Genomic DNA, 27,956 nt, shown 5'->3' on the forward strand with positions numbered 1-27,956 from the left:
TTACACATTATAGTAAAAAATATTCAAGAAAAAAGTAGCTAACCTTGAAATAAAACCTTGAAAATAGAAAATGTAATGAGTTTTCTGCCTTTCTTTTTGCCAGATGACTCCTAAGTTTAAGGTTAGTAAACAGTTAATTATCAGTAGCAGTTGGTTAATTCATAGCGTCACAGGAAACACAGCCACATGCTCATATAGGTAGGCTAATATTCTGCAGACCAGCTTAATGAAGCCACATTAATTCACTTTGAGGGACAGTGGGGGTCGCAAGTCTTTGGCACCTATTTTGTGGGGGTCACGGGCTGAAAAGTTTGGGAACCCCTGCAATAAATTGCCAGGTCATGATTGGAATTAATAATTTGTTCTTAATGACTTACCTGGTTAAATAAAGGTTAAATAAATAAAATAAAGGGGATTCTGATATATTCTCATGGGGATTTAGATTTTTCTATGATCAAATGTTTTGACGATATAGCATAAGAGATTAATACATAAGGAATATTTTGTATTAATCATATACCAACTAACCTTTATAGATAAAGTAAACCTGGAGTACAGTATATTTGAAGGAGGGCGCAGTATTATCGTGTCTCCTACAGGCCAGAGTCTCATAGGCTGAGGCAGACAACACAATCATGTGACATGCGCACTCGGCCCTGTTGTTGAGTTTGTTATGACAAGTCGAGGCCTCGGACTAAATTAGGAGCATAGCCCTTGTGTCTGTCCAGGCGATTCCGCGATGGAGGGCATGGACCTGGACCTGGACCAGGAGCTCATGCAGAAATTCAGCTGCATGGGAACAACAGACAAAGACATCTTAATATCGGAATTTCAGAGGCTCCTCGGGTTTCAGCTAAACCCTGCCGGATGCGCCTTCTTTCTGGACATGACCAACTGGTGAGCTCGGTGACTCGTCTGGCCTCCTGTATGCTTCAGACAGATACTGTGCGCTAGCTAGTTTTCCAACCGACATTACTCGGTAGATTTCAACTTTTAGGGTAGGAAGCAATGATATTCAATCACACGCAGTGTCTTCCTTCATTGTGATCCACAGTGAGAGCGTTTACGTTAGCGTGGGTACACTGACAGCTAACGACGCTGTAGTAACGTAACAGGCGTTAGCTGAGTCACCGACTTCTGATTGCCTGTCAGGGACGCATGAAAGCTGTTTAGTGGGTGTTCACATTTTTAAAATTCATACAGACATAAATCAACATCATTGTAAGACTCCACGGTGTATCCTAACGTGACTTGAATGTGATTAAATGTCCACTAAAGTGTTTCTGAGATGATAGACAGGGGTTATGTTTGCTACCAGGTAAGCTAGTCACAGGACTGAACTCACACAACAGAAAGTTTATGACTACTATCTTACAATTTAGTACATGTTATTGCATTTTATGTTAGGGCAGGGGTGAACAGCCGCCACTTATTCATTATAATCGACTAAAATGGTGAAACATGAACGTTATGCCTGTCTCTCCTTGTCCACTACAACAGTACGGGAAGCAAATGTGTTCATTACGTAAGTCTTCAGAGAGCAGCTCAAAGCTCACAGGAGCCTTGTTCATTTTCACCTTACAGGGGAAAAAAATGCTTTTTTTTTTACAAGTATCGAGCTTTTCGTTTTTTTCTCCTGGTTTCAAAATAAGGCTCTCTATGACACTTTTATACAGTGAAACCAGAAATTTTGTAAAGTCATTGATTACTACTACGAAAGCAAAGGTGTAATGGACGGGAATGTTATTCTAAGAATTCCCCTTCAGTATGTCCCGCCTGCGCATGTGCAGTGTGAAGCCAAGGCGAGTCTATGCAGGATTAAAGGGACAGTTTACAGTCTCCAGGCTGTAGTAATAACACGTGATGTGGTGTAATAGCTGCACTGCAACTGGCTTTCTAAAAATACTACTTCTGCTTTATGGATGAGGAGCGTGTCAGAGGAAGAACCCATTTGCTGTCTCTGCCGAGGACAGACACCACAGAAAGACATTATTAAGAATCTATTCAGAAAGTACACATTATAAATACTATATTTTGTATAGTTTAACAGTACACCTATTTTTAAAAAATACTTTATTTATAGCTTTTTCAGAAGACAGATCATTCAGAAGGTTAACAAAGAAGAACAATACCCCCTCCCCCATCCTATTCGACAAAAAAACAAGCAGACAAAAAGCAAACAAACAAAAACAAAAAACACGTCTGTGTAGCACTCTAAATTACATATTGCTATGGGCATCCTTTTGTGCAATATATATTGTGATTAAAACACAAAGGCATTGAGGTGTCATGTGGGTCTTCTAAGAGCCGTGATGTAGTCAAGGAAGGGCTGCCATATCTGTTCAAATCTAGTTGTTTTGCCCAACAACTCATATCTGATCCTCTCCATATATAAGGTACTGGAGTTACAGTAAACCTTTTACAGTCACCTTGTGTTTGGTTTCTTATCCCTCCTGTTATGTTTGTTTCTCAGTAACATCAATAATGTTCCTGGGTCAATTTGACCCAAAGCATATTCAATTATCCAAAAGTGTCAGAACCTCAAAAAATCCCAATAAACAATATTTTAAATCTCATTTTGAACTCTATTACTAACCATTTAAATCAACATTTAGTCCATTGGTGTTCTTTAATTCTCAGATCATGGTTCAATGAGAATAACTTGCTTGTTTTTCATGAAAATTCATTTTAAAACTTGTTTTAATTTACATTGGAAATACCTAAATATAAATAAAATAGTTTTACATAACATGGATTTTTTGTTTATTTTATTTTACATTTTCTTTTTATGAAGTGATGTTGATAAATGAACATGAGACACCTCTTCTGTTAAATGCTGACCAGATTTTTGTGCTGTATTTAGCTACTTTGGAAGGCACATATTGCCTAAAATGGACTTTACAAAGGGTCAATTTGACCGGTAACATAACATGAGGGTTAAAAGTAGTTCCAGTGGTTTCCACATTTGAGATAACAGAGTTGGCATTATTTTACAATATTCAAAGAAAAATGTTCATACTGTAAGCTTTCAAAAATACAGCCATGGTGTTGCTGACACTATACTAACACCTTAAATACATCCAGTGTTAAAAAACTATTCACATTATTTTCCTTATCTTTATTTTGATAATTTAGGTGTTTTGTGGCATGCATCTGCTGAAATAATACATAAAAGCTGAAACAAGCTCTTTGTGTACTTTGTGTACTCTCTGAACTTAATGTCTTCTGATCACCTGAATGTTGGTCTTCTGTTCCTCAGGAATTTACAAGCAGCCATCGGAGCCTACTATGACTTTGAGAGTCCCAACATCAGTGCACCCTGCATGTCCTTAGTGAAGGATGTGACGATCGGTGAGGGTGAATCAGTACCCCCAGACACACCTTTCACAAAGACCTGGAGGATACAGAACACTGGTAGGTCATTTGATCACACACAGAGTAGATACCTGACCTAATTTATAAAGATTATAACTTACCTGTGTCTGTGTCTGTGTGTCTTCCAGGTGCAGAGTCGTGGCCTCCTGGAGTCTGTCTGAAGTATGTTGGAGGAGATCAGTTTGGTCACGTAAACATGGTGATGGTTCGGTCTTTAGACCCGCAGGAAATGACTGATGTCAGCGTACAAATGCAGAGCACTGCGTCTCCTGGCATGTTCCAGGGCCAGTGGAGAATGTGCACAGCTACCGGTCTTTACTTTGGAGGTAAGAACAACAAACTTCACTCTGCAAGATAAAACAAAAACACATTATTAAAGAACATACCGACACACAATGAAGTCGAAAAAGTAACATTTGCTGGTTCCTTTTCCTGGAATTTGATTGTATGATTTTTTTTCTTCTGCTCAACCTCATTATTATCTGAATATATCTTTTGGTGTTGGACTCAGGCTGTGAGAGACTGTGTTTTATTTAATAAAATAATAATTTATGTGATAATCATCAGTTGCAGCCCAACACTTAAATCAGACTAATGTACCCTAATGTTCAGCAGTGCTCAGGTCATGTTTGCAGAAGCTAATATTTGCTGACACCAGGTCATTCTAAAATGTAACTATTGAAACATCTCTGCTTAATTAGAGGGTAAGTGGGCCAATGCTAGACCCTTGTTCTTCTGTGTACACAGCAAGTGTAATCACCAAAATACCACTCACTTGATAATTGTCCTTTTCTTCCTTTTACCAGTAAATTATCATTTGTATTCGATCATACTGCCAACATCAAATTAAGGTTGGTGATGTCCACCAAAGTGGCACATAACAACATCTAGCTTCAAACACTTTCTTATCTTTTTAATAAATGACAGATAGAGAAATTTACTCAGTTTTTTCAGCTAGCTGTGAGTAAACTATTATGGGTGACATCAACATTGTACATGAATTACACCACTATGATACGTTAATCAGCAGTGATAGAAAAGTGTCAATGAAGTACAAATGAATTTGTTCAAAAAAGGCAGCATCAGATTTTGCACCACTTGGACCATGACTGTAACATCAGTGTAACAATCATTAAGTTAAGCCTCATTTAAACAGTTTTACTGAAACAAACACAGATACTGTACAATGCAAAAGAAACCCATGCTGTTAATATCTATTTTATAAGAAAATAATGAAAAATGTTCCTTTGATCCCTCTGACGGAATATGCAAGTTAGGGATAGGCCTAACATCTGATAGTCTGTGTGAATTAGTAAACAGACAGTGATAAATCACTTGTTTAAAAAATATTGCTCACCCCAGTTTCATTTTCTTCTGTGCCCGAGCTTTTGAAAAATTGCTTTGAATCTCCTCTGCAGTACTGCAGCACATCTCTTAGAGTATATCAGGACCATTTTCAGGCTCCATTTGGTGCAGCTCTCCTGCTTGCTCTGTGTTGAGAACAAGTGTTTGACCAATTCCAAACAAACTCCATGCAGTGCTTATTAAAGACCCTGAGGCGTCACCCCTGTTTAACAGTGGCATTTAATAAACACCTGTTGGTGCTTTTGAACAATTTTTGGCTTCCCATGTGTTTGAAAGCAAAGTGTTCAATGAACAAAGCAAAACGGAGGACTTTAGAGTAGAGAGACTGATTAATAGGTGGGAAGATTAATGGCATGTTTGCATAGTAGTAATCAACCAATACCTGCGCTCACGAGGCTGATTAAAGAAATAAACAAATAATGTCTGCAGACAGCTTCTTCAGTGTGACTGCTGTCGAGCATTGTTAGCATCTCGTGTTCATTTAGCCATTCTGCATTCTACTGGCAGGGATCAGGTGCTGCAGAATTATGGGAAATGCTGGATTTCTTTGGTTGTTACCTGAGCAAAAACAGCTAGACTTAAAGCTGGGGTTGGTAGTCAGATTTAGATACACTTTTTGTTATACTGGTTAAAATGATCTTTATGTCCCGATTGCAATCAATACATAATGTGTTCTTAAAAAAGAGCGGAAAAAAAAAGCTGCTCTCTACAGCCGGAGTAAACCTGGGAAAACACCAACCAATCCCTGCCATCAGGAGCCAAATTATGAAACCAATCAAATCCCGTCCTGCCGTTCTGCCCGCCTCCTGTGTGTACATTACATGTTTGTTTGTGTTTTTAACTTTCACTATGATAATGTTTTGGTGTTTCCTTACCCCTGAGTGAGACATGAGTTGACGTAGTGCAAAACACAAACGATGTGCTTAAGACCGGTTTTGAAACAATCACGATCATATGGTCGCTAAGCAGCGGCGCTCGTGCATGTGAGCGAGGGCGTCGTTTTGGAGGAGCTCCGAGGGGAGGGGTTAGATGGAGTCCTGAGGAAATGCTACATTCGGATTCATGCTAGTTTTCCATGACTACCAATCCTAGCTTTAATACCTGTTCTAGAGCTTTGCAAAGCTTAATATGGAGAGAAAACCTGAAGTCCCTTTCCGGAATATTAAGCCAACATCAGTTATTTAATAAAATGTTAAAGTGCAGAAATGTTGCTTATTTTTTTAATTATTAAATTGTTATTTATTACCAAATGCAAAACAGCAACACCACAAGTTATCAGCATTATGTCAGCATCAGCCAACCAGCTCTCTTAACATCGGCATCGGCCTTTGAAAAAAACATATCGGTTGACCACTCCCTCAGACCCCTGGAGAGTTTTGAGTCTGTACTCTGTGCACTGCTGCTCTCTGAATAGTTTTGGTAATTGCAACATTTTTAAAATCACAATGTGACCACCTGATGGGGAATTGCTCATCCGCATTGATTGCCAGCCATCACCAATGGATGACAGCCCACCTCTAATGCTTTATATCTGCAATGGTTAGCAGTAGTCAGGCAACACTAATGATAGTATGTATGGGTTCCCTCCAGCAAAATCCATTAACATTTTTGGGCCCGTTCTATCAGCGTTCACAGATTAAACCTTGAGTCATTCTTTTTCTTGAGTTATGTCTCCTGCACTTTCACCTGTATGATGGATCACAACAGGAGGCCCCTCAAAACCTGCTTCAGGGAGGAACCAAATGAAAGTGTTTTATTAATATTTCATATTAGTGTTCTTTGGGATAATTCCTCACTTCAAACCACCAGTATCCTTTTTTAACAGAGGAAGAATAGCAAACCTGGGGCTGTTAAAACCTCCTAGTGTCTGCTGTGTTCGCGGTCTAGACTAAGAGAGATTTAACTACTGCTTCGAAGGCGCACATTATTTTCTCTTCCAGTAAATATAGAGGAGTGAATCATCTCATTCTGTTTGTTTTTCTCCTGACAGATGTAATTTGGGTGATCCTGAGTGTGGAGGTCGGCGGCCTCCTCGGCGTCACGCAGCAGCTTTCCTCCTTCCAAGCAGAGTTCAACACCCAGCCGAACCGCAGGCTGGAAGGAGACTACAACCCCTTCGCTTCACCAGAGAAGAGCAAGTGCCCCAACAGCAACAACAACAGCCTCCATGACGCCAGCAGCCACATGGTGGCAGAGGAACATTGGCAGGGAATGGGCCCCGAGCTGCAGCAAGATCAGAACGGACTCTCACATAACTCTGTGGATATAGTAGCAAACAGTCTACAAAGCAATTTATCAGTAGTCTCTTATAACCAGGTAAGATATACCAAAGGCCAAGGAGATTCTCCGAGATACTGAATCATATCCTGCTTTCTTCTCTCATCATTTCCGTCTGTCCTTTCTGTGTCTGTCCGTCAATCATATCATCTACAGAAAACATCGTTCAAGGCTGCAGTAGAGCAACTGAAACATTAATGGATGCTTTTTTACCCTTGATTTTAAAGTCAAGCTTCAAAATAGTCAATTCCTCACATGTCATATTTTATAGTTAAAGCTGCTGTTTGTAGTCGTGATATAAACATCAGTTCAGTGAGAGATTTCCAATGTCAACACCCCTCTCTGCTGTCGTAACCCCGCCCACAAAAGATCGTTGTGCGCGTTCTATGAGGAAGTAGTGGATTCCCAGTAATCAGGATGACGCAGTGGGGCCGCCACTCGACCAATCAGGACAGAGGGTTGGGGAGTAGCTCTGATTGGTCCGCGATAACAGGACCGAGGGGAATAATAACATTGCTTTATACATAGGCATTGGAAAACACAGATTTCGCCATAATCTGAAGTTACTTCTTTTACCGATGGGTACAGATGGGCATTATGATCTTTTCTCCAAACCCAGCAGAAAAAAAGGAACGTATTTGACACCATTCCTACCAGCAGCAGCTTTAACACTCAAGAAACAAGATTACAGATTTAGAAGCTGATTTGCAAATATTTTTTAAGGAATATTTACCGGGTGTGTCAATGTCAGCCTCGTTGGATGCCAAAGTTCTTAAGTAGCAATAAAATTGTATCAGGTTGACCAAAATTGGATTATTTTTTCAGGAAGTTGATAGCTAATCAGAAAATATAAATTAGTTAAAACCCTGACCTAATGATGATTTTATTTGGAAAGTCACTTCAGGATCCTTAAATTGCCAGAATTGGCCTTAATTATCTGTGAGAAATTACACAGCCACACATCCAGTGTGTTGTTTTGCATGAGAAATAGTCTGAAACACAGATATAATCAGGTTTACTGTCAGTGAGGACATCGGAAGGCAACAAATCCCCACATTGGAGACACTCAAACAAGCTAATGAATATTTAAAGAAGTTAACAAAGTTTTAAAAAAGAGAAATTGACGGTGTGCTTGAGTACTTTTTTTTCCTCATTCCGTCGTTTTCTTCTCCGTCATTCACCCTCCTCTCTGTTTCCCCTGCAGGGTATACAGGAGCCCTATCCCTTTGGCCACTCTTAAATCATGGGACTTGTCGCAGTGAAGCAGCACTGAACCGTACCTCTGGAGTCTGCCACACCAACAAGAGAAAGAAAGTGGCTTTATCAGCAGCTGGCAGAGAGAGTGTGTGGAGATTCAAAAACTCTTTATGCAAAGTCCAGCTTTTTTTTTTCTTTCCCGGATGAACCAGAGGCCAGTGCTCCTGACGTGCAGCTCTACCAACATCCCACAACCCACTGTATGCACGTGTGAATGCTAAGTTAAAGATGAGTGCTTTGAGTCCTTTTGAGTGAAGACTTCTTTTCTTTCTTTTTTTTTTTCAGATTTTTTTTGGTGTCAAGAGTGAAAATGAAACAATGACAGGAGTGTGTATTTGTGAAACCGTGTGTATATGTGTGTGCAACTGGAAAGAGAGACTTTGGAGGAAAAGCCATTAATGTTGCCAACTGATTCTCCAGTTTCTGCTCTGACTCTTGGTGCATCGATCGGGTCTCTCTGAAACAAAACATCGGATATCATTATTTACTTTTCTATCTTCATTTTAAACTTCAAATTTTTATAACAAGGGGAACAGCAACTTCTCCCAAGAAATACATCTGAAGCTCATTTAAAGGCAGTATGTTTTTAAAAAAAAAAAATAGCTTGTGTAAGCAGAGGAGTAGTCTCTGTGCTGTAATGGTACCTGCAAATGTAGATGCAGTGCCGCTTTTCTCCACTGGAGGGAGTCGACCACTTCTCTTACCAACAAGACAATACAGATATGAAAAAAAAAAAAAGGCTTAAATTTAAATGTAGTGAAAAAACTTTCTAACTACTCTCTATGGAAGTAACACAATAAGTGAAAATTTATCTGATTTGTCATAAAAGTCAAAAATAAATCCTTCAGTGGAGGTAGGATCATTGCTGGCACATTCATTTACACATTTATGAAGTTATAGAAAATATAGGCAGATTATTATTAATGGCAATAAAGAAGTATTAGAGATTCATTCAGTAATTTTCAGAATGTAAGAAGAAGCTTATTTTTACATGCTTGCACTAAATTTAAAAACACACAAAAAAAAGGAACAGGATTAATGCACAATAAGCCAGAAGACATTGTGTCGGAGCCATATGAATGGCGGCTGAGTCATAATTATACAAGGTTAAAAAAATTCTATCTAAATTTTCATTTAAAAGCTGTCAGACATGCATTTATCATCATATTAGATTGAATGTATTTGATGAATGTAGAGGATGATAATGTATTTGGAAACATATTAATTTACCCAAAGATTCATCATTGTATATTTGCATTGAATATTTGTATCAGTGTGATTATTGTTCTGAATTTATCCTGTCTGTTATTGTTGATGTTCTGCATTCTAGTCCTACAATTGTTCTCATTTCTCACTGAGAGGTTCTTGAACTGGGTTTGAACATTAAATAACAGTTAATTCAACGACAATGGCAGATCCACATTACTGCATATGAACTTGCACTAACCGGCTGATCTATGCACTGTGTGATGACGAGGCCTGTGCGTGCTTTCTTCCTCAGCGAGTACAGTTAAGTCCTGAAGGGTTTATCACCTCTGTGATTTTATCTGTCCTGAGTTTGGACCACCTCGTCAGGTAAACACCGCTCTTTCATTAAAATGTGAACTGTTAGCCCCAGGGTAACAGAGCTCTGACATCAAGACAGTACCAGCCAGTCTATTCTACATGTTAAGTGCATCTCTGGGCTTCTTTCTGTTTCACTCAACATTTTCTGTGCAAAACTGTCGATGATCATTGTTTCGCCACGCTGCCGGTGTCAGTTCATCAAGTGCAAAGTGTATTTTGTTCTGGGTGTAATGTCTCTCTGAAGTTTCCACTGGCCAGATTGCAGAATGAATCAGTTGGCATTAGACTCATACAACAGCACATTTATGAGAGTGAGGAAGTGCAAACAGATGAAAGCTTTTTTTTCCCTGTGTGTTTGACGAATGTTTGTATGATTAAATTATCACTGATAACTAAAGACTTGTTGTTTCTGCATCAGGGTTCTTTTACAGCAGCTGACTATTAAATTCAAAAAGAGATTACTTAATGATCAATTAAAGTGATTCATCTTTAAAGCCTCTGTGATGAGTCCTTGGCTGGTAGGGAAACAGACTGACATTAACAGTGATGCCTCAGTGAGCTAAAAAGCAAACAAGACTATCAGTAACAAGATTGATTATTTGTTATTTTCCAATGCCTCGAGGGGGTAGGTATCAGACTAGATGAGTGACAGCACACCAAAGAAAAAGCTATTTCTTTACTTTTCCCACACCCGAGATTCACTGTGAGTGATACATCTGACTGTTAGAGAAGGCAGGATGAGTTTAGTACAGGACAAGGCCAGCACAGCGATAAGATGTCTCTTGGTCCACAGAGGGCGCCAAAATCATACAAGTTCCTCACAGGGGCTTTAAAGCATTTCATATATTAGGAAAAATGTACAGAATTTAGTTAAATAAGAGGTTTGGTCAGTGATTAAATATCACAAGTAATTTCAATATATGGCTGAACTAGACCATTTTCAAATTTTATGGTGATTTATGATGTCAAAATTAAAATTTTGCCACGTTACTGACCATGCCATCTGACCAAAACTCACAGTCTTTTGCACACATCAAGACCAACGTCTCAAGGATATCTTAAGAGAAAACGATGCAGATATTTATTCAACTGTTTTGGAGATAAAGCTGTACAAAAAACGACTTCCTGTTTCAGGGTGATATGAAAAATTCAACATGGCGCCTCTCCTTTTGGTTTTCCCACTTGATTTCAACAGACCTTTTTGTATGTCCGAGGCATGATTTATATGCCTTTGACAGCACATCTTCAAGGATTAATGCTGCTGTGGCTGAATTTTGGAAAATTTGGGCATGGCTTCATAAGATATTAGGCCACGCCCATCGATCAAACCACACTCAAAACTTCTTATTGCTGCACTGGAATCCTGTGTACAACGTTCGGTGACTCTACACCATAGACCAGGGACGTCAAACTCATTTCAGTTCAGGGGCCACATACAGCCCAAGTTGATCTGAAGTGGGCCGGACCAGTAAAATCACAACATGATAACCTATAAATAACGACAACTCAAAATTTTCCCTTTGTTTTAGTGCAAAAAGGTACAAGTACATTCTGAAAATGTTCACATTTAATGAACCATCTTTCTACAAAAACAGCTGTTGAATTATGCAAACAGCAAGTAATCTATTTTCTCACTTTGAGAAAAAAAAATCCTGGTAAAAAAAAAGCGCTGTTCAGGTGCGCTCCCTCAGCGCTATGATTTTATGCAACCCCCAGAGGACAAATTTGAAATAGTAGTTACTTTTATTGCAGTTAATGTCTTCTCTGTCATTTTTTCACTTTGCAAAGTCGTTTCGCGGGCCGGATTGGAACCTCTGGCGGGCCGGTTTTGGCCCGCGGGCCGCATGTTTGACACCCCTGCCATAGACTGTATAAAATATGGACGTCGTATCTGTGACGTCACCCATCTGTTTTTTAGAGCTGTTTTGAAGCCAATCGATGGCGGCAGCCATATTGGAATTGCGGAACTCAACCAGGCAAAGTGTGACGTAAAGGGGTGGAGTTTGAGCCTCTTAGCCAACCGCTATGTGTTCCCGTCCGGGAGTCAAGTCAGTCATGTCCTTATTTGGGCAAAAACTCGAAATCTTAATATCTTCTGAACCGTTGCGTTAGAAATAAATTCACCCCCCGTACAGTGTGTGCCGATAGAGAGATTAGCTTCGTAGAGCCAAGCTGTTTTTTGAACCAGGCTGTAAACATGTTTATTAATGCTGCAAAGATCATCTTTTTTTAAATTGGTGTCTATGTGATTTTTGGTGTTTCTGCAGCCAGCCTCAAGCGGATTCTCAATGAATTGCAGTTTATAACACTTCTGCATGGGCTTCATAGTTTGAGATCAGAGGTTGCCTCTTGCTCTACACGTATTCTAAGCCCTTTTAAAAAAAAAAAAAACGACTTCCTGTTTCATGGCAAACCATCCATTGCCACGGCCACAGTGTTTGGTGTAGATCATGTGCTGCCAGGGAGGATGGGCTAGTGGTTGGTCTGTGGATGTATAAGGCAAGCCAGGTAGGATTTGACAGTGTTTATGTGGAAGCAGTACCTTCCTGTCCGGATAGTGGGTGGCCCGAGTTTGACTCCAATGCTTGGCCCTTTGCTGCATTTTATTCCCCACTCTCTCTTCTCAGCTTCCTTCTCTTTCCACTGCCTTGTCCTCCGAGTAAAGGCATAGAAGGCAATGTTATAAAAAAAAATTAAAAAAAAGGAGAAAAACATTTCAATTAGTATGAAAAATGCACACAACACTGCTGCACACTTTAAATGTATTATTACAGAAGACATCTATAAGCAGTGCTCTGTGTAGAATTAGAAACTAAACAGACATTCACTACCTGCTCATTTATTCCCAAAAAACCTCAAGCTACGTTTCAACATGAAATATCTGCAAACAAAATCATCACACATACAGCAAAAAGGCCAAATCAAGACAAGCGCACAGGTTTCTGCTGCCTCAGGAAACAAGTGTGAAAGTGACCTTTGTGATTCATAATTGAAGAAAACAGTATTAACAGTTCAGGCTCAAACAATAGATGTACAGTAGGGTGTTTTTTTTTCCTTTAGCACTTTAAAAGGTGGTGTCAGATTACGTGTTAGCCTGAAGGTTTACTGGTCTAAAGGTGCCCCTCCATCTCTTAGAGCCTTTGTGTCTGTCAACGGCTCTGACCAGCAGCAGTCTGGAGAGCCAAACTGCCTGAGGGGAGCAACTCTCATCTGACTTTTACTCTTGTTGAGTGTTTTACAGCGAGGCACAGAAGAATATCAAGGTGGCTCAGTATTTGTGGAATCAGCTGCTGAATGATTCACTGTTAAAGTTTAAAATGCTTCAGTTACAAGAGGTAGCTGCTGTTTTTCAGGTGGTTGTACTTTATTGTGTACCTCTGCTGCTCACTTTGTCAACATTTCTGACCTGTTAAGCTGTAATCGTTTCAAAAAAAGGCCTCGAAAGATGATTTATTTGTGTGGGTGATTCATAGGCAGCAGCTCCTTAGAATATTTCAACACAACCGCACAAACATTTCTGTTGGGTTTAAGCAAACATTTACACACTCTTGCTTTCTTTTCCCTTGCCGACTTCTGTACTCGCTGCATGTACCAGTTCTTCAACTTTTTCCAATGATAGTTTCACACCTTACAGAACACCTCCACTCTTATCTCTGATCGTTTTCCTGTGGATGATTTATGGATATTTCATAGACCCTCCAGAGATCCTGTGTATCCTTACGCAGCCAGCCTCTCTGGTGTCATATGAGTTCAAACTGAAATCAAGCCTGAACTAACCACACGTCTGCTTATTAGTGAGTAAAGTTAGCTCGTGTGTCACTTCCAATTTCATCATTTTTGCTTTCAAAGATGAAAAAGCTCAGGGGTGATACATTAGTAAAGATATTCTGAAGCATTTCCTCTCAATGGAAACATAATTAATCTCCTTCAAGCTTAACCGCATGGAAGACCTGCCTTGAAAGAGAGGGACTGAACTTTTTATAGAGAGGGGGTGCATTCAGACTACGCCTGCAGTTGAGTTTCTTTTCAAAAATAGGCTCAAATTATTCCAGACCAATCATACAAAAAAGTAATCTCTGACACTTAGCTGATCAGATTAAATTAGATTTGCATGTTCTGGTTTATGTTCAAAAAGCCATCTGTAAAAACTGCCTCCATTGAGATGATTGTAAAACTCACAGCCTCTCCTCCAGGCTAAGACTCACCTGCTCTGTTTACTTAAGGAGCTCTCTATATGAGCACTGCCTCAAGTCATTATTAAATAGCGCTCTAAGAACAACCTCCTCTCATCTGGACACTCCCGTTCTTTGAGAATTGATAAGTCTTTAAGGCACTGGGGGCCAAACAAGTCAAAGTACTGCTGCTCAGACTACGAGTCAAACAAGGCGCCTCAGAGTGGACAGCAGTGATCCAGCTGTGAGTGCTGGTAGGACACGCCACAAACTACAAACAGCACATCCTCACCTGAGGGCAAGTGAGTTACACAAGGGCCTGACACTCGTCAACACCAACTGAGACAGAGCATCAGTTGAGGAGAAGAGAGCATCAGCATTGGAAACTGACCAGGTAAGACTGCAGAGCGGTCTCTCTATGTCTACTTCTATGAGTTATGACTGCTAAAATACTGACATAACTAATACTACAGGACCTAGAAGGAACTACCTTCTACTGATGCCCTTTGAAACCTCAGGCACTTTTTTAAGTCAGAGGTAAGGAGGTTTTTTAAACTGTTTTGGGGATCAACATGTGGAACAAAATTAAATTATATCATGACCTCAGTTGTTTTAAACTCCAGTTTAACTGTTTTTTAAAGCAGAAATATTCATTAGGTAACAGTTTGTCATTGAATATTTTCAAATTTAAGTCCATCATTGTATGTTATCCCTCGTGTGCTGTCTCATCGGCCTGTGTGTTTGAGAGTTGATGCCCATCTAGGGATGGTGAATGAAAAAAAGATAGCCTGTTAATGCTTTAAGATTCCACTCTGAGCTCAACTTCATTTAGTTGTTATCCAGCGCTTTTTTATAACCGCCATGACTTCTACTATTATTATTACTACTCCTGTTATTACTCTTACCATCCCACTGTCACTGTACTGTTTGTACTGTAGCTGCTGTGATGTCTAATTCACTGAATGTATTTAAGCTCACGCTATCCCCTCTGCTGTTATCACAATGATACAAGGTGAGAACTGCCAATGCTTTTACTTGTAATCTCCAATCAGTTGTACGAGACCAACAATAAGCAAATACTGTCATTGTTTGTCTTTTTCTCTTTCCTTTTAACTGACTGTGTTTGCTGTATGTGGATGAATGAAAACATCTAGCTCCTAGAAGCTCAAATGTGTTTTTAGATTTTAAAAAAAATAACAATTCTTTGTTGTACTCCCTCACTGTTTTTGTTACAGTCGCCCTGCAACCTGTAACAAACACTCACACATGCAAACACATTCAGACATAGAGAGAGTCAAAAAACAGCTCATGAAGGTGAATTATCAAACGTTTCCTTTAGTCTAGAGTAGGGGTTCCCAAAGTGTGGGTCGGGACCCCCTGGAGGTTTGCGAGACACCAATCGGGGGGGGGGGGGGGTCCCTAGATGTCTTCCAGATTTTTGGGGGATTTTTTTAAAGTAATTTAAATTTGCTTGTTTTAGCCATTATGGTAAAAGATAGACAAAAAATAGTAGTTTCATTTGAAATAAACCTCGCAAATAAGTACAATTAATTAGTTTTCTGCCTCTCTTTGTTGCCAGATGACTCCTAAAGTTAGGGTTAGGGTTAGCTAACAGTTAATTAACAAAAGGATCAGTTTCAGCAGGTTAATTCACAGCAGCACAGGAAACATAGCCACATGTGCATGTAGGTAAACTCATTCTGAAGTATGAAGCAACATTTAAACAGTGGGGGTCACAAGTCTTTGGCACCTAGAATTTTGGGGGTCGCGGGCTGAAAAATATGTGGGAACCCCTGGTCTAGAGAACTAAAGAATAAAGGCAGCTATAAAAGTCAATGTCATATCACTTTGATAGAAAGGCATACAACAGAAAATCCTACACGTCTTCAAGAAACAGTCATGTGTTCATGAGCATGCTGCTTGTATTGGAGATAAGAGACTACACACGTGTAGGAAAGACATTCATCCCAGGGAGAAAGAATATTCTAGAAGAGCAGGTTTTTTTTTTACTGCTGCTAAACATTTAAACTGCTAACGCCTGCAGGTGTGAAAATTACAGCAGGGACCTCAACCATGTGTCCAAACAAGGCTGTCACAGGATTGTGTGCTGTTTTATCAGTTATAATGATCTTAATAGGATGCTAAAACTTTATGGTAAAAGGCTTTAAAAAAACCCTCCAAATGTCATTTTCCCCCCTTGTAATTGTCTTGATTAACATAGCCTCTGTTTCATCACAAAACTCAAGTTTTTGCCCTTTTGTCTATCAAACAGCTTGCTCCATGTGCTATTGCTTTGGAAATATTCTAGAATGCAGAAGGGTGGTGATCAGATCGATCTAAATGCCTCTTCATAAGCACAAAACCTCATACTCTCATACCCAATGGTGCTGTGCTCAGAGCATGGGGGAGGCAGCAATGGTACTCATTTAATAGATGCATTAGTGTTACTGAGGGAGTCAAACAGGTGCAGTATTTTCGGATTGGAATTCTTACCGCTCAGAACCTGGTGAGCTGATGTCTTACTCTTGATAAATAAGCTCAAACTGCTTCATAGTTATCCCACCCTTTATACTTTATTCTATCAAGCTTTCTTTCTATAACGACTGATCTGTCTTGATGTCCTGATGCAGACCAATGTGATGCTCTTAAAAGGCTGTGGGTGTTGCATTGTGATAAACACCTTAAACCTGTGCACATGCATTTGAATCTACACAGACAAACAGCCTCATTTACTTTCAGTTTCAAATGAAGCTCCTGTCTTTCTCATTGTATCTCAATTTAAGAAAGGTGGATTAGTTTGCTGTCTCAAGATATTAAAAGATGTTGAGTATGAGGGGAATAAAGCTTGTAGTTTCACCCAGTCTGAACCTGTTGGAGTACTTCCAGTTCATGGATTCATTGGTGAAATTTATTCTTAAAGATTTGCAAACAGTTTGAATTTGAAGTGGCATTAAAACTAACTGAAAGTCAAACAATAGCCTCACTGAGTAAGACAGTGACAAAGGCTCTAGTTGACAGATTGCTTATTTCAAAGTAAGTCCTGGCAAAGTAAATAGCATCCAACAAATGTCAAGTTTACTTTGGGATAGTTACTGTTTAAATATTGGGCATTTGGGTATGGTTTCAGCCTGACAATAGAGCATCTCTGTCTCAGAAGACAATATCTCTCCTGAAAATGTCACACAGGATGTGATGACAACACTTTGTGCTTTCTTCTGGCAGTGTCAAACAACCCTGAGCATGGCGACTCCAGGCTGTGAGCATGCAGGCTTCACCTCACACTCACCTCTCTACATCAGCCACCCACACACCGACACCAGGACCGCCTGGCTAGATGAGGGGGAGGACGTTAAACCCCCCCGCAGCTTGTTGGGGCTTCCTGAGCTCAGCTGGCCGGACAGATTGGCTGTGGAGGAGAACCCCTGGGTATTGAGGATGACAGAGGCCCCGGCTCCTCCTGCTGCTGCTCCTCCATCCAGGACCCCGGAGATGAGTCCAGCGAAGCCCAGTCAGGTTCAGGAACCTTCCTCTGAAATGGAGGGCCAAACCGGGGAGCGATGTCTGGAGCAGGTCCAGACCATGGTGGTGGGAGAGGTGCTGAAGGATGTGGACACAGCCTGCAAACTACTCAACATCGCACCAGGTAGCACAAAAAATTAAAAAGGTCAATGTGAGGTTATCAGAGAGACATTAAACAAAAAAAAAACTTTGACAGAAAGTGTTGGCAGGAGTTTAAGTCTAAAAAGAACTCACCTTACAAAGCTATCATTTGTTTGTTTGCTCTCACATCAACATCCACATAGAGGCACAACTGTTACCTGTGAGCATCTGGGGCCCTACCTTCCTTGTGCAAACACTTCTGTTGAAAGATCATCTTCAGTTCTTGAATTTCCTTATCTGTAGCCTTAAATTCATACAGACATCGTGTTCCTGAATATTTGCTTTTGTCTAACTCTGAGGGTAGGGGACAAATTAATTGTTGCTTATGATTCATGTAGAGCATGATGCTCATAGTTCAAATTAGTCTATCAGCAATTGAGTTAAAATAAGAGAGTACAGGAGAGATATTTCAAAATAGGATCAGGATTGATGCAGCAGACTGAGACAAACATACATTATGGCCTACACTTCCCTGGGTGCATTCCCCTGCCTGCCAGGAGCCTTCAAAACTCTCCACAAATTGTCCAAACCCAGTTAATATAACAGGGTTTAAGGTAAAAAAAAAAGTAGTAAGGTACAACAGTGATAAAGGTTTAGACAGCCTGCCAGGGGCTGAGGAATGGTTTACAGAGTTTTGTATTCCTGGTCTGTAAAGAATAGTTTGTCATGATAGCCAAAGCTAAGGACTATTTCTACGCTCTCCTTTTTGCCCACAGAGCCAACTTTCTTGAAACACTGGTCACCTTTTTGTAGTTGAAAATAAAACTAATGGTACTTTGTTGAATACTTTCAAATAACAAATTGTAGGTTCAGTTTTAGCCTAAATGCTGAAATAGAGAGAAATTATTGGACATCTAAAAATAAGGGACTATGGTCAGGTAACCTGGAAGGAAAAAAAACAGAACACCGTCTTCTGCACATGAAGTTATTGGAAATATTTAAAAACGATTTTTCAGTGATGGTCTCTGTTACGCCGCGGCCCTGTGGGGCTAACAATAATCCAACACGATACCCATAGAAACCACAAAAGCACCTTGTAACATTTAACAAAAGGGAATTTAATATAAAGCCACACAAAGGGTTAAACAATTCAACAAATTTTTAACTACATTCTGACAGGACACGACAGGACACAACACAACAAAAACACACACAAATCCCTTAAAGGAGAGGCAGCTGGCCAGCAGTCCCCAACTCAACTGCCTCTCACTGACTGCAGGCAGCAGCAAACTTTAAGGCCCACAGCCAGGTGAACCTCGTTGCCTCAATCAAGAAGCTCCTGCAGAAGGTGATCAAGGGGGAGGGACACAGAACAAGACATACAGCCGTAACAGTCTCTGTAACAAAAGCATGTTCTTGATAATTTTTGGGAACTTTAATACTCAAATTTGATTACTTAATTCAAGTCACTAAATCCATGATTCCTAATATTGCTGTCCCAGGCTTATTGTTGCTTCCTGTGATTGCACTGCAAAAACTCAAAGTCTTACTTAGATTTATCTAATTTTAAGATGTCTTGTCAAGTGAAATTAACTTGCTGCATGGACAGATAATTTCACTAGTTTTAAGAAATGTTAATCTTGAAATAAGTTTTTTTTAGCCTATATTTAAGCTACCCTTTTTTGCAGTGTGGTTAAAGCTCCTGTGAGGAACTTTCAGTTTGTGTTGATTTAGGCACCCCCTTGTAGAAAAAGCAGCATCTTTCATCTCTTTGCTGATTTGATCCTAAACATGTTTCAGTGATGTTTTATCGTTCTTTCTTTAACAGTTGAATGTTTCACACATCGTGAAGTTTTGTTTCCTAACAAGATAAAAACTCGCCACAGGAGCTTTCACTAACTTTGACAACTAAGTCACATGGTGTTTTCATTTTGCATAAGACTAACTCCAATCGTCAACATCAGTGTGAGATTTCATTTTGGTTAATAGATCGTCAAAAGTCAAACATCTAAATTGCCTTTCATCACATATCCTCTGATCTTGCTCAGTTTCGTGACAGTCTGACAGTTTGCACAGCTTGTCAAACTAATTTTGATCATGAATATTTTTACTGGCTGATCTACAAAAATTACATGTTGTGCTTTAAAAGGTTAAGCAAGTAAAATTTCACAGATGAGGCAGTGATATTTGTATTCTTCCAGAAAATCTAGAAATCTATGAAAAACCTACCACTGAAGTGAGATGTGTTGTCTCTTTGTTTTCCATCTCAGACCCTTTGGACTGGAGCTGCGTGCATGTCCAGAAGTGGTTTCTCTGGACTGAGCACCTGTACAAGCTGCCACAGGTCAGCACCATGTTCCAGGAGCTTAACGGGAAGGATCTGTGCTCCATGACAGAAGCAGACTTCAGATTACACTCATCGCAGTTTGGGGACATGCTGTATGCTCATCTAGACATCTGGAAATCAAGTAAGAGCAACAGAAACACTGGGAAATGAACCTATAAGACATTTTCTCTGTTGTTGGAACATTAGAAGAGGCGGATTGTGAAGCAAATGCACTGTGACTAAGTGTTACTTTAAGACTTCGCTTTAAGTATTCTGTGGGGAGTAAACTGCTATTCTCTCTGTTTATTTAGCTGCAGCAATGAGGGAGCACTGCCCACCAGAAGACAACAAATCTAGTGAGTTCTTAGTCAAGACTACCTGTGATGGTTTCACTGAACAAAATGCTGAAGGTAACTGTGTAACATGAAACTTTGTGTGACCTGTAGTTTCTGAAAACCTTTCCTACTTCAGCAGCGGATGATGATTCCTGGACAGAGGTGATCAGTAACTATCCAAACCAGCCCATCCACCTGTGGCAGTTCCTCCGAGAGCTGCTGCTCAAGCCTCATAACTACAGCCGCTGCATCCGCTGGCTTAACAAAGAAAAAGGTGAGATGACACAGTTACAGTGAGCAGGGCAATTTAGAACAACAGTGGTATGGGTGCAAGTAACTCATTACAGTGATGCTTATTCAAAGCTGCTGTTGGTAGTCACAGAGTAAACATCTGTTCAGAGAGTAGGACTTTGAATGTCAACACTATCCCTCCCAATCAGATTCCCTCTTAGCCCCCCAACACAGATCAGCGTGTGCAAGGCTAAGGCTAAGGTGATTCTTGAGCCTGGTGGGACAGTGTTGTAACCCTTTTCTGTCCATGGTTATCTGTGGTGGCGGGAGGAGGAGGGAGGCAAAGGACTCAAGAGGTTACAGGATACTGTGGACCAAGGCACCAAAATAAATACATAAAAAAATAAGGAAGAAGAGAAAGTAGAGAAAAGTAGAGAAATAATCAGCGTGTGCAGTCATGATAGTGCCAGACTCATAACCAATCAGAGGACGTAGTTGGGGCCACCCCTTAACCAATCAGGACAGAGGATTGGAGATTAGCTATGATTGGTCCGTCATGACGGGAACGAGGGGAATAATAACATTGCTTGATACATAGGCACTGGAAAACACAGAGATTTCACAATAGTCTCAAATTGCTCCACTTACCGATGAGTACTGATGGGTATTATGACCTTTTCTCCAAACCCAGCAAAAAAAAAGTAACATTTTTTACAACATTCCTACAAACAGCAGCTTTAAAGTACAACTTGGTGTTAAGTTCAGCTTAGTGTCTTGCTGCTGCAAGGCTGTTGACTAAGTCCATTCCGACAACCAACATCACATCTTCCCTACATTGGCTTACAGTTAAATTTAGGGTTCATTTTAAGGTCCTTGTTTTTGTGTATAGTGTTCTGCATGATCAGGCTCCTGAATAAATCGCCGACCTACTCCACCCTTACCTCACCAGTAGGTCACTTAGGTCATCTGACCAGGGCTGCTGGTTGTCCCTCGAGCTTGTCTAAGGACAAAAGGTGACCGTGCTTTTGAAGTGGTGGCACCAACATTGTGGAACGCTCTTCCTGTAAATATTCGCTCAGGTGTCTTTGTTGTCACCTTTAAAAAAATTCTTAAAGACAGACATTTAAACAGGCCTTCGACTCACCTTTACAGACTAATATTTGAATCATGCTATTGTCTGTTTCATCTTAACTGTTATTAGAGACATTCACAGCTACTTTCTTCCTATCCAGAAAAGACAATTTTGGATATCTGTATTAGAAGTCTTAAAAAAGAAAGAAAAACCTTATATTTGATATATCTGTCTGACATCCAACATCCACAATCTGAAATCTGTGTTTGATATTCAAAATTACAATATTTGGAATGATCTTTCATTTTTGATCTTAGAGTAAAATTTTTAATGTAAGAAGTGGATGAAAGATACCTGTAATATGACTTTTTTACTTTGAAGAATTAAATAGCAGGTATTCAAATGTTCCTGCTGGTCTTCTGATCAGGGCTTGCTAGTTGCCCTTCGAGCTTGTCTACGGACAAAAGGTGACCATGCTTTTGAAGCGGTGGCACCAACATTGTGGAACATTCTTCCTGTAAATATTCGCTCAGCCGTCTCTGTTGTCACCTTTAAAAAACTCTTAAAGACACATTTATTTAAACAGGCCTTCGACTCACCATGTACAGATATTTCATGTTTTAATTATGCTATTGTCTGTTTCTTTTAATGTTTTATGATTTCATTTGAAATTGAATATTTTTCCTGTGAAGCACTTTGTGATTTTATTCCATGAAAGGTGCTATACTAAATAAAATGTATTTACTTACTCACTTACTGCAGTCATAGTCAGCATATAGCACTATCAATGGTCTTATGTAACTCATGGCAGGAAAGCAAATTGGCTGACACAAAATGTCAGAGACATTCAAACACATCACACTACTAATTAAACTTTGAATATAGCTCTAAAACAAACACACTACAGCCTCACCCTATATGTTTAGCTTTCTTAGCTAAACACTCAACTCCAACCAGAAGTAGTTATTATAGTAAGTAATGCTAGCTAGCATTGCCAATTTGATGCATTGTTATGCTAGCATATACAGGCGGTTGGCATTAAGCTAAAGGAGATGCGCTCCTATATGTCTCTCATGTTTAAAGCTGCTGTATGGGGCGCCATTTGTAAAGATGTGCGCACCGAAAATAACAGCAACATTTCTCCACACTTAGCTCCAAAACATAAAAATGTAGAGTCCATTTTTAAATCTAAATGTTGAATATAAATCTAAATGTTAAATGTAAATCTAATTGTTAAATCTAAATCTAAATGTTTAATCTAAATATAAATGCTAAATCTAAATGTTAAATGTTGGGGTGCTGGTGGCCTAGCGGTCTAAGCGCCCCACATATAGAGGCTACAGTCCTCGTCGCAGGGGTCGCCGGTTCGATTCCCGGCCGGTCGACCATTTCCTGCATGTCTTCCCCCACTCTCTACTCCCCACATTTCCTGTCTCTCTCCACCTGTCCTATAAAATAAAGGCAAAAAGGCCAAAAATATAACTTTAAATGTTAAATGTTAAATCTAAATCTAAATGCTAACTATAAATCTCAATGCTAATCATAAATCTAAATGTTAAATCTAAATCCAAATGCTTATCATAAATCTAAATGTTAAATATAAATCTAAATGCTAAATATAAATATAAATCTAAATGATAAATATAAATATAAATGTTAAATATAAATATAAATATAAATATTAAATGCTAATCATAAATCTAAATGTTAAATATAAATGCTTATCATAAATCTAAATGTTAAATATAAATATAAATGCTAAATATAAATATAAATATTAAATGTTAAATATAAATGCTAACTATAAATCTCAATGCTAATCATAAATATAAATGTTAAATGCTAAATATAAATGTTAAATATAAATCTAAATGTTTAATATAAATCTAATTGCTAACTATAAATCTCACTGCTAATCATAAATCTAAATCTGAAACTTAAATATAAATCTAAATGTTAAATATAAATCTAAATGCTAATCATAAATCTAAATGCTAATCATAAATCTAAATGTTAAATGTTAAATATAAATCTAAATGTTAAATATAAATTCTAAATATAAATCTAAATGTTAAATATAAATTCTAAATATAAATCTAAATGTTGAATCTAAATCTAAATGTTAAATGTTAAATATAAATATAAATGTTAAATCTAATTGCTAAATATAAATATAAATGATAAATGTTAAATCTAAATGTTAAATGTTGTTCTGCGATCCTAAATATTTAGCTGATGTTGAGATTCAAACTGCAGTCTAGGGGAAATACTAAAATAAAAGCTTCATAAAGCGATAGATGATCGGTCCTCATCTGTAAGTGAAGTAATTTGAGTTTACGGCAAAATCTCTGTGTTTTCCAATGCCTTTGTATAAAGTAATGTTATTATTCCCCTTGTTCCCGTTATCACGGACCAATCAGAGCTACTCCCCAACCCTCCGTCCTGATTGGTCGAGTGGTGGCCCCAGTACATCGCCCTGATTGGCTGGGAAGCCACTACTTCCTCATAGAACGCGCACAACCATAGACATATAAAGAGTAGATGCCACATTGGCTGCTGGAGGCGCAAGAAATACGGCCGCCATCTTGGTCCGGCCATCCTACCCATGATCCTACCTGTAAACGTAAACTGAAGCAGCAGAGACTTCAAGGTGCCAAAGCCCTGTGCGGCAAAATACCTACCATACATCACATATATCACATATCAGAATATTCTATTACTGTTAAGCCCACTATGAATATTAAAATACGCCGAACCATGTGTCCTGTATCATACCTACATGTATGACGTTTGCAGAAAAAAAAACCCTGCATGAAAATCAGTTTAGTATTCAGCGAGTTATGATTGATTAAATGCGCTGACACTTAATTGCACGTGCCAAACAGATTACACTGAGTGGAGCGGGTGACCGGACCAAGATGGCCGCCCCTCGGCTCGTCAGCGCCAATAGGTATTAGCGGTTGATGCGGCGTCTACTCTTTATATTTCTATACACACAACAATCTTTTGTGGGCGGGGTTATGACAGCAGAGAGGGGAGGGGGAATGTTGAGATTAAAAAATCTCTCTCAGAACTGATGTTTATATCACGATTACCAACAGCAGCTTTAACTCTGAACTGAATGAGATATTTTCTTCTGTTAACAGGGATTTTCAAAATAGAGGACTCGGCTCATGTGGCCAGGCTATGGGGCATCAGGAAGAACCGCCCGGCCATGAACTACGACAAACTGAGTCGCTCCATACGCCAGTACTACAAGAAAGGAATCATCAGAAAGCCTGATGTATCACGAAGACTGGTGTACCAGTTTGTGAACCCTGTATAATGAAGAGAGAAATTATTTGATCCAACGAGCTGAAGAGGAACTGACTATATGCTGGACATAAAGTAAAAGTAACTCTGAAGCTCGTTGTATTTAAAGCACCTGTGAGGAGTTTTTCACTGGTTATGAAACAGACTGCAATCAATACTTGTGCCTTTTTATGATTTACAAAAGCAGACAAGAAAATCAGCAACAGGGTTGTTTCTATATTGTTAATTTTAATGTCTGAGGCTGCTGCCGCATGAGAGGAGGTGGATGAAACAAATTAACAGCAAGCAGTTAGAACTGCCTTTTTTTCTATGAGTAATATATTTGACTGTTTTAAAAAGTCCAGATGAGTAACTCTACTTATGATTTCAGCAAAAGGTCAGATTGTCCATAGGGGATGCCAAAATCAACACAAATTGGAAGTTCCTTACAGCAGCTTTTATGTCTATTTCAATTGTATAGTCTGCCTATATGCGCTTCTGCCTATCATACAATCACAATCATTTTAAACTTCCAAAACTGCATTTAATTTTTTTTCTATATTGTTTTTAGCACTCCTTCAAACTATCCTGTTTAAATTTATATCATAAATAAGAAATGTGTTTGTCTTTTTTTCAGAGAGGAGTTAGATGAGAAGATTGACACCACTGTCAAATCTTTTAACTTAATATGTACATGGAGCAAGCAGTTGTGAGGTTAGCTAGCTTTAAGACCAAAAATGCTAGCCTTGCTTTGTCCAAAGATTAAAGAACACTACAAATTATGTTTTTTTTTCACCCCTTAAAAATGTAATTTGTTAGGTTTTAGGAATGGAGGGTGTGTTTTAACACCTTTGAACCACACCAGCCAAGCTGTTTCAACCCTAAGCTGGATGGCTGCTGGTTCAGACTGCTTAATAAACATACATACACGTGAGTGGCGTTGATCTTCACATCCAACTGTTGTCCAAACTTTCAAAGTGTCTATCAAATATTCTTTTTTAACAACACTTATTTTCCTTCTTTGAAGAATATTTAGAAGTTGCAGAGCAATGCCTTTTTAGGGAGCCTATTTTTTTTTACATCTAGCAAGGAACTGCGGATGGAAACTAGCCTTTTGGCTAACTCTGGCATATTTAAAGAAATGTTCATTAATATGCATGGTCCTTGTAAATAAAAAATAAAAAAATACATTTTATCAAACCTGCCTACATAGAAAGTCCTTTCTAAATGACTGTCTTTGTGTTTGTGTTCAGGATCTACAATAAAGCTTTCATTTAAAGTGATGATCATTTAAAATTACATGTGAAGGACATCCAATAAACACACAGACACTAAGTTCTGTTTTTTCAACAAACTTGTTTCCCTTTCAAACCAATATCGCAATATTGACACCATCACAACAAATTTGAGTCGGGTTTTTCATCACTATTGTCATTATTATCTGTGATCATAATCATCTTTATGCATATTTAAATGAACTTCTTGTTACATCAAGATGAACAGGCACTACACCAGTTAGGAGATAAAAGTACATCACTAACTATGAACATACATCTTCTAGACCGCTAATATAGGGGGGGAGGGAGTCCACGGCGTGAGCTGCTGTCCCCTGTGTGCATAAGGAAGAGATCTTCAACATAAAAAAGCATTTACATGTACACCTTTTTACTGTCTCAACATGGTTAGGTCTCATTTTCAACTCAACACAGTTGTACAGTTACAATAGAATATAATCTTTAAATTACATCATCATATACAAATCTGACAGCGTGGGATAACGTCACGCTTTTATGATACACTGACAATTCCATTGCAATGAAATTCATACGATATGGTACCTATTACTTAATATGTTTTCCATTGCTGTTATTTTAATGAAACACATTTACATGTATAACACTACATTTTGTCTTAATAGTCAATCACTTGCATTTTTTTTTACATTTTTTTTCTGATACATTTACACAACTCATACACACTGGATGATGAAGATGTTTACCCCAAAATATTAACCTGGTAATGTGACTTATGTTTGAACTGTGTTGTGTATATTGTGTGTTTAATGCATGTATTAGTATGTGTGTGGGTGCGTGAGCATCTGCACATTGATAATGTGGGACAGTTTGATGATAGGAGTCCTTTTTGCTATGCTGGACAGCTTTACTCTAAGACACAACTTGTGAGCTGGTGATGTGTTTCTCCTCATGTGTGAGATCCAAACCTGTCAAATCCTGTTCCAGACACAGAGCTAAACACATCTGACTGCTGTTGGTCCAGTGAAAGTTTCAAACTTCAGGACAACTAAGTTATAAAAAGCATCTATTCAATCTAATCAGAGATTTAGGTGCAACTCTAAGCGAAATACGTGTTTTTTTTCTTCCAACATCTGATAAGTGATCTGTTAATTTCTGCTTTAAATTCGTATCTATGGAGCAAGTTAAAGATTTAAAAACAACCATGTACTGCACTGATGAAGTGTCATCTTACATTTAGTGCACTACTGGTAACAAATGTCTTCCCTGTGTCGTCATGCAGTGTTAGCAGACAAATGAAGTCTGGGTGGACTGGGAGGCAGCTACAAGTTGATCTTCACTGAAGCTGTTTAAGACGTGATATGTGAGGTTATTGCATGGAGAGAAAACAGATAGCTGATGGTACTGGGTCATTCTTTGGCTCAGCAGGAAAACGGGCCACATAACTAGTGCTTCATGCTAGGCAGGGCTCTAATTGACATTAAAGACGCGTGTTTAGACAACATGCCCTCTTTCAAGCCCAAACACTAGTACATTCATGTCCTGTTTGAGAGGCTTCAATCTGCAGACAAATGTCTGTCTCACAGAATCACAATAACATGCCTCTAATAGCTTCTCACTCTGGAAGAAAAGTGCCCGGCACAGGTTTTGTTCAAACCCTCCTCTTCTACTGCAGTGGCCAACTCAGGAAGATGACTTGATTAGACTTTGCTCTGAGGGAAAGTATCACTCGGTTTCCTGTAGCTGATGAAAGTAAGAGCTGCATACCGAACCAAGAATGAAAGCTCCTGCACACACTCTATATCCTTTCCATGAGTTTCATGGAGATGATTTTGT

The 27,956-nt window shown here is 39.0% G+C and overlaps 2 protein-coding genes and 1 long non-coding RNA gene across 3 annotated transcripts; 2 read left to right on the plus strand and 1 right to left on the minus strand.

Annotated features, from left to right (window-relative positions):
- Positions 1-658: 658 nt before the first annotated feature.
- On the plus strand, positions 659-10,237 carry LOC117821921 (protein ILRUN-like). The gene is made up of 5 exons (XM_034696481.1): positions 659-897; positions 3,260-3,414; positions 3,504-3,701; positions 6,731-7,056; positions 8,222-10,237. The coding sequence occupies exons 1-5, from the start codon at positions 740-742 to the stop codon at positions 8,255-8,257; spliced, it is 873 nt and encodes a 290-aa protein (XP_034552372.1). The 5' UTR covers positions 659-739; the 3' UTR covers positions 8,258-10,237.
- LOC117821922 lies at positions 3,483-21,520 on the minus strand. The gene is made up of 6 exons (XR_004633092.1): positions 21,446-21,520; positions 20,405-20,531; positions 19,842-20,069; positions 17,299-18,951; positions 12,383-12,487; positions 3,483-3,722 (listed from the first exon to the last, which is right to left on the minus strand). It is a non-coding gene; the product is annotated as an uncharacterized LOC117821922 (long non-coding RNA).
- Positions 16,492-26,025, plus strand: LOC117821920 (SAM pointed domain-containing Ets transcription factor-like). Its single transcript, XM_034696480.1, has 6 exons — positions 16,492-16,518; positions 17,235-17,655; positions 19,883-20,080; positions 20,250-20,294; positions 20,410-20,547; positions 24,723-26,025. The coding sequence occupies exons 2-6, from the start codon at positions 17,253-17,255 to the stop codon at positions 24,899-24,901; spliced, it is 963 nt and encodes a 320-aa protein (XP_034552371.1). The 5' UTR covers positions 16,492-16,518; positions 17,235-17,252; the 3' UTR covers positions 24,902-26,025.
- Positions 26,026-27,956: the final 1,931 nt, after the last annotated feature.

The sequence above is a fragment of the Notolabrus celidotus genome, chromosome 11, assembly GCF_009762535.1.
Source record: "Notolabrus celidotus isolate fNotCel1 chromosome 11, fNotCel1.pri, whole genome shotgun sequence".
In the NCBI taxonomy this organism is placed as follows: domain Eukaryota; kingdom Metazoa; phylum Chordata; class Actinopteri; order Labriformes; family Labridae; genus Notolabrus; species Notolabrus celidotus.

Excerpts from the sequence above, each read along its gene's own strand:
- LOC117821921 (XM_034696481.1), top strand. The coding sequence starts at position 740 with ATGGAGGGCATGGACCTGGACCTGGACCAGGAGCTCATGCAGAAATTC. Across the intron at positions 3,702-6,730 it reads TACCGGTCTTTACTTTGGAG|ATGTAATTTGGGTGATCCTG; the intron begins GTAAGAACAACA and ends TTCTCCTGACAG. Across the intron at positions 7,057-8,221 it reads CAGTAGTCTCTTATAACCAG|GGTATACAGGAGCCCTATCC; the intron begins GTAAGATATACC and ends TTTCCCCTGCAG.
- LOC117821920 (XM_034696480.1), top strand. The coding sequence starts at position 17,253 with ATGGCGACTCCAGGCTGTGAGCATGCAGGCTTCACCTCACACTCACCT. Across the intron at positions 20,081-20,249 it reads TCTAGACATCTGGAAATCAA|CTGCAGCAATGAGGGAGCAC; the intron begins GTAAGAGCAACA and ends CTGTTTATTTAG. Across the intron at positions 20,295-20,409 it reads ACCAGAAGACAACAAATCTA|CAGCGGATGATGATTCCTGG; the intron begins GTGAGTTCTTAG and ends TTCCTACTTCAG.